This window comes from Ursus arctos, unplaced genomic scaffold, assembly GCF_023065955.2.
Source record: "Ursus arctos isolate Adak ecotype North America unplaced genomic scaffold, UrsArc2.0 scaffold_4, whole genome shotgun sequence".
In the NCBI taxonomy this organism is placed as follows: Eukaryota; Metazoa; Chordata; class Mammalia; order Carnivora; family Ursidae; genus Ursus; species Ursus arctos.
The window spans coordinates 29,448,776-29,454,953 of record NW_026623056.1 but is presented as its reverse complement, the minus strand read 5'-3'; the positions used below and the strand labels follow the sequence as shown (position 1 = coordinate 29,454,953).

The window sequence follows — 6,178 nt, the reverse complement described above, 5'->3', positions numbered from 1 at the left end:
TAATTACCCCATACAGCATCTGCTTTCTTTTTTGCTGTCTTCCCCATTCCTCCCTAGCCCCTCTCCCCACTTTAATTGAAATTCAGCTTGCTGTAACACCTCCTTTCTCCTGGCCAACTGGATCTCTCCATTCACACGAGGGAGAGGAACAAAACAGAGAAGGCCCCCAGGGATTAGGGAGTTTTGACAGCTGTCCAAGCCGAGCTCAGATACGGGCCAAGTACTGAGGCAGGACAGAGACAAATGAGAGAGAAGAGAGTGACAGGGGGAGGGAGAGATGGGCAGGGAGACATCGCAAGAGGAATAAGCGGGACAAAGAGTCACAGAGACAGGCAGAGATGTTTAAAGGGGCGCCGAAAAGGGGGAAAAGGAAACGAAAGGCTAAAAAAGAGGAACTAAGGCGAGATGGTGAGGAAAATGAGAGAGGCTCAGGAGGGGAGGGAGACCGGCAAGAGCTTTGTCAGGAAGGAGGGGAAAAAGTCCAGCCTCTAGGGACAGGTCAGTGCAGCTCCGGGACCCGTCTGAAGAGGAGGCGGCCGGGCAGCGTGGGGTTCCCCTCACACACCTGGGCGCGGGGTGGGGCGGAGGACGGCCGCGGGGGTGGGGGCACGACGGCGGGAGCAGAGAGCAGAGAGCGCGGGGCCGCGGCGGCGGAGCCCCTGGGCGAGCCCGGCGGCCCCGCACTCGCCCGGCGGCCCCGCCCCCTCCTCGGCCGCCTCCTTCGCCGGGGCTTTTCCTGCGGGGCTCAGGAAGCCGGCCTAGCGCAGCCACGAACAATAGCTCCGGGCTCGGGCTCGGCTCCGGGAGAGGCAGGCGCGCAGCTGCGGGGGAGGGAGGCGTCCGCGCCGCCGCTATCCCGCGGCGAGCGGCCGGCCCGGGCCGGAGCTTCAGTTCAGCTCCGCGCAGCCCGGGTCATTGTTGGCCGGGACTAGGGAGCGGGAGCCGGGGGAGGAGCCGGAGAGGCTGCGGCGGCGGCGTCGGCAGCGGCGGCGGCGGCGGCGGGAGCCAGAGGGGGAGCCAGAGAGCGAGCGAGGGAGGGAGGCAGCGAGCGAGAGAGAGAGGGAGGGAGGAGGTAGAGAGACAGGGAGGGTGGGAGGGAGGAGGAAAAATAAAGAGGAGAGCGGAGCAGGGCTGAACAATAGAGACAGGCAGACGGGCGAGGAGGAGAACCAGCTGCCACTGCTGGGGGAGAGCGGGCGCCCAGGCAGCCCGGACCCCGGCCCCGGCTCGACCCCGGCCAGACAGCAGGCGGCCAGCGCCCGCGGGGAAGGGGTACCATGGGGGAGCCGGAGGCAGGCGCCCCCAGCCCGCCGCGCGCCTCAGCCTGAGGGAGGCTGGGCGTCCTCTGCCCCAGCCCCGCCGCCTCAGCCGCCCGAGCCGCCCGCCCTCGAAGCCGCGAGTCCGACCGGTCTGCGGCCGCGGCCGCTGCGCCCCGCGCCCTTCGCCCAGCGGGCGCCCCGCAGCCCTCGGCCCCGGGCTCGGCGGGCCCCGGCTGCCCGCAGACGCCTCCCCCAGTCATGAACCCCCCGGAGGGGGCAGCGGAGGAAGGAGGAGCAGCGGACTCGGACGTGGACGCCTTTTTCCGGACAGGTAAGCTGGGAAGGGCGCGGGGGGCCCGGGGGAGGGCTGCTGCCTGGGACGCGGCGTGTCGGACAAGTTTAGGGAAGGAGGGCTGTTGCTGGGGTGTGCGTGTCGGGGGTCAGTCCTCGTCGTCGGGCTGGAGTTGCCGAGATTCTTGTTATGGCAATGCTGCTTGCGTTTTGGGGAGGGGTGGGGGCTGGGAGCAGGCACCCCTCGGCGTTCACCCCACTTGCGGGAGTCGGTGTTGGGGAGGCGGGAGGCGGTCCCCTCGGCCGCCTTCTCCCGGAGCGCGGGGATGGGGCGATGTTGGATCACTTTGCAGCGCGCGGCTCTGCTACCGGCGTCCCCGGCTCCTCCCTCGGCTTCCCCCCTCCCCCAGCGCTTGTCAGCCAGCCTCCGGCCGCCCTGGGCTGGCACCCCTTCTCCGGCCGGGGGCCCGGGGCCCTGACGCGTAGAGTGGGGCAGCGGGGACCGGGAGTCGCGCACGCTGCTGACTGACAGGAGCCGGACGGACCAAGGACGGTCATGCCTGGTGCGTGTGGGGAGCCGGCGTCTCCGACTTGAGAGGCAGACGGGGCTGGGAGGGCAGTGGGCGCCTCGGACCTCCTCCGTGTCCTCCTCTTCTCCAGTTCTGGGAACGGATGAGCTTTTCTTAAGAATCACTCATTCCTGGAAGTGTGAGTTAGCGTCCTCCTCATACACACCCACTGAATCTTTGCTTGCCTGTGGTATATAGAGCTCCCAGATCTGTCTTTACAGCTGTTCGTGGCCCCTGCCCCCTTCCACCCCCAGGTCTATAGCTCTTCTTGCTCCCTGGCTCCACAACCCCTTCCCCAGAACAGACACCGACCACCCTCATCTCCCACCACCTGTGGCCCTATTTCTCTGACGGCCAGGGATTCCCTATCTCCCGTTTACCTGTGGCTTCCACCAGTTCCCCATCTCCCATGTCTGGAACCATTTTGTCTGGGATCTTTGTCCCAAGGAGTCTGATAAGTTGTGGGGACCCTGCACATCTGCCCTGTCTTTCCATAAGTTGGATTAGAGGACATGAACTGGTGGGGTCAAGGATCAGGTTAGCTCTGAAGGCTCTCTGCACATCCATCTGTTTCCTAATCTCATTGCCTTGCCCTAGAGGTCATCTCTAGGGAAGAGGGTGGGGTGTTTTGTTGGGGAGACTTGTGGCTTTAGAAGTCAAGACTTGATTGGTCCATATGTTCATTTTTCTGGTTGGTCTGAAGAGGAAAGAACTGGAACACAGGAGCTGATGCCAGGGCCTGGAAAAAGCAGAGGAAGCCTCTGTTACCCTCTCCTGCTTCCCAGGGCTCAGCCTTGCTTCTCTCCTTCCTTTTCCACAGACCTTCATTCTATATATGCATTCTTACCCCTCTTGCCCCCATCAGTCTCTATCTCTTGCGCTCACACACACACACTGCCCAGGACCCAAAGCATGGATTCTAAAGAGGCTCCTGACCTAAGTTTATTACCTGGCATCTAGGGGAAAGGTTCCCTGGCCTAAGTCAGGAGGTCTCCCCTGACATTCCCTGCTCCCCTTGCCTCCCTTCTCTGGCCAAAGTCTGTCTTTTCTTAGCTCTATGGAAAAAAAAAAAACCCTCTTGGAGTGTGAGCCTTCCCACCTTCCCTTTCTGGACCCCACTTTCATCTTTTGGCAACCATTCCTCCTTCCCCTTTCTTCCCATCTAAATACTATTTCCTGTCCATTCTCTGTCCCAGGCCCTTGGAGCTGAGTTCAGTTTCTGGAGGCTTGATAATTTCACACAGTGTTAATGGTGTTAATGGCCTATAATGGTCCAATGTGTTACTTTTCCCAGGGCCTTTCAAAACACAATGTGTGACTTATATTGTCTAGCCCTGGCTCAAATCACAGAATAAATAGCAGACTGGGGTCTGTCTCCTGTGGGACTCCTGTTGGGGATATTCTCCTTCCTCCTTGGGCAGCCTTTTTGTGTGTGTGTGTTGGGGGGTAGGTCTGAGATGCAGTTAGAATCAGAGAAAGGTTAAATTCTCAGTGAATAAGGCTGGAAATGACTGATGACATGTAACAAGTTGCAAGTGGGAATATATACTGCCAGTGGCTGGGTCTAGGACTGCCTCCCTTCCATTCCCCAACTGGGGTCATCTGTGCTCTTCTTCCTGACCTCACTTCCTCTAGTGTCTAGCCTGGGCTTTTGCTGAGGATTCTTAAGCCTGGAATAAGGCCATATTTTGTAACCTTCTCCCTTCTGATTCTCCATCTGTACCTGGTAGGCCAGACAGATTATATATTTATTCAGTTGAACAACCAAGAAAACTTCAAACACATTTTCAAAGTCCCTAGCACTAAAGTTACCCCCTACTTCCTGGTGGAAAATTTTACATGCATTAAGGACCAGACTGGCAATTGCTTTGCCAGATCCCTGGCCTACTATGCTTCTAATAAGGCATGTTTTGAATAATTCTGGCATTTTGATCCCTTACTTGTCCTCTTCTGGTTATTTTGGTATTTCAGTTCTCTTGACCAACTGATTAAGCTAGATTCCCTAAATCTCAAGTCCCTGCACACACACACACACACACACACGCACACGCACCCCAGGCCACTATTCTTACAGATTAGTGGATTCCATCACAATAGTTTTATTGATCATTTTTATGATGTAGAGGAGGCAAAATATTATAGGAACTGGAAATAGACACCAGTTGGAATAGAAACCAACAAAGATTTTTCAGTTCCTACTAGAAGCCTTCTGCTGTCCAGGGTGCTGTGGAATACAAAAGAAATAGTCAAAGTGGTCTTTGACTTCGAAGAACTTTTAAAAGGAGTTTGACAATTATTGCTCACTTGGAGATTAATTAATTGGTTAACGTTATGGTTTTATAAGATAAAAAGTTGACAGAACTATAGATGAGGTAAAATCAAGGGTAGTCCTTGAAGGGGCTGGAGAGTGGGAGGAACAGCATGGGTAAAAGGCACAGAAGAATTGGGGGCATTGACATTCAGGTTCCTGGGCACCAAATAGAAGGGGTAGGTTAGGGAGTAATAGGGCATAGGGATAGGTAAGTGAGGCAGGACCAGATAAGGAGAGTCTGGGAAGCCCAAGAGAGGATTTGGGTTTGATTCAGAGTCATCAGGGAATTGTTTTAGGTTCTTGAGCAAGGTACATCCTGAACAAAGTGGTATTTGGAAAGATTAATCCGGGGGTAATATGATTGATGAGGTGGAGACAAGAGAGAAAGAATCCAGAGAGATAGGACAGTGATTCAGAGCTGAGTGGGAGCAAGCTTGGTCTGGGTTGGTGGCAAAAAGGATGGGGAGTGAGGGACAGCTCTGAGAGACATTTCCAAAAGCAGAGATGTGGAGGTTTATTGACAAACTAGCTATCAGAGGGAGAAGAAAAGTAAGCCCATGAGGAAATGGAAGTAACTGGGTTGAGACTGTAGACAACTGACAGTCTAACAGTGTGCCAACTGACATGGTCTGATTGAGGACAGGAACCGGTTTGCAGGGCAGATAATGATGTTGGCTTTGGAAATGGTGAACGAGAGATGACTGATGCACAGCCAGGTGGAGCTTTTTTGTGGAAAAAATGGGACTCAAGCAGGAGATTCGGGCTGGCGATGTGGACTTGGAAGCCTTCTAGGTCAAGGCTGGATGCAGCGGAAGCTTTGGCTGTCAGACCAAGGGAGTGGAGGGAGGAAGGGAAGGGCTAAAGTTAGAATTTGGGGGGGAAATCCTTATTTGTAACATGGCAACAAAGGAGAATTGATCTTGGAGACCCTGGGGCGTCCAAGTGGCTTCTGATGTGAAAACAGGCTGCAGACAGGTTGAGCAAGGAGAGTGCTGAATAAGTGTCATTGGATGTGATGAACACGAGGCCACTGCGAGCTCTTGGGAGCACAGTATTAGAAGAGGCAGTCAGAGTAGGGATTTGGGGTTGTGGGTGGGAACCCATTACCTGCACAGTTTATCAGTGAAAGGAAAAAGAGGTTGGGTGCCAGTCAGAAGAAAGGTTAGTATCAAGGAAAGGAGTTTTTCATTTTTTTGCCAGGGAGTCAATAGAGGTTTGTAGTGGGAAGGGAGAAAGCTTATGGACAAGAACACTGAAGATGCTAGATTAATTGTTGCATTAGATACCTGGAGAGGTGAGACAAAAATAGGTTCCCTAACAAATATAAGAGCTTAGTTTTGGTGAGCAGAGGAGAAAACTTTTTTTTGAGACTGAAAGGAAAAAAGAAGTTGGGAGGATAAGTGAAAAGAGATTGATGTGGAAATATCTTCTACCTCTACCTTTCTGTTGGGCTTTGGTCCTATGAGTCCAGACAGTTTCAGCTGGAGTCTTTGCTGCCACTTGGACTTCAGCTAGCCTCAAACTCAACTCTGTATGTCTTTCTAACTCCCCACACTAGCTCTTTCTCTTGCATTCCTTAATTCTGTAAGTGGCATCTCCCCTCTCCCAGTCATGATAATTAAAACCTTGGTATTTTTTTAAACAAGATTTTATTTATTTATTTGACAGAGACAGCCAGCGAAGAGGGAACACAAGCAGGGGGGGTGGGAGAGGAAGAAGCAGGCTCCTAGCAGAGGAGCCTGATGTGA

The 6,178-nt window shown here is 54.3% G+C and overlaps 1 protein-coding gene across 9 annotated transcripts in view; it reads left to right on the top strand.

The window, feature by feature from the left end:
* The first annotated feature begins 1,115 nt into the window (after positions 1-1,115).
* KALRN (kalirin RhoGEF kinase) overlaps positions 1,116-6,178 on the top strand; it is a 642,459-nt gene continuing 637,396 nt past the window's right edge. For all 9 annotated transcript variants that reach the window (XM_057306496.1, XM_048214817.2, XM_044382637.3 and 6 more), the window contains exon 1: positions 1,116-1,590. In XM_057306496.1, coding sequence (XP_057162479.1) covers positions 1,518-1,590 — 73 coding nt within the window. In that variant the 5' untranslated portion in view covers positions 1,116-1,517. The remainder of the gene's footprint in view (positions 1,591-6,178) is intronic.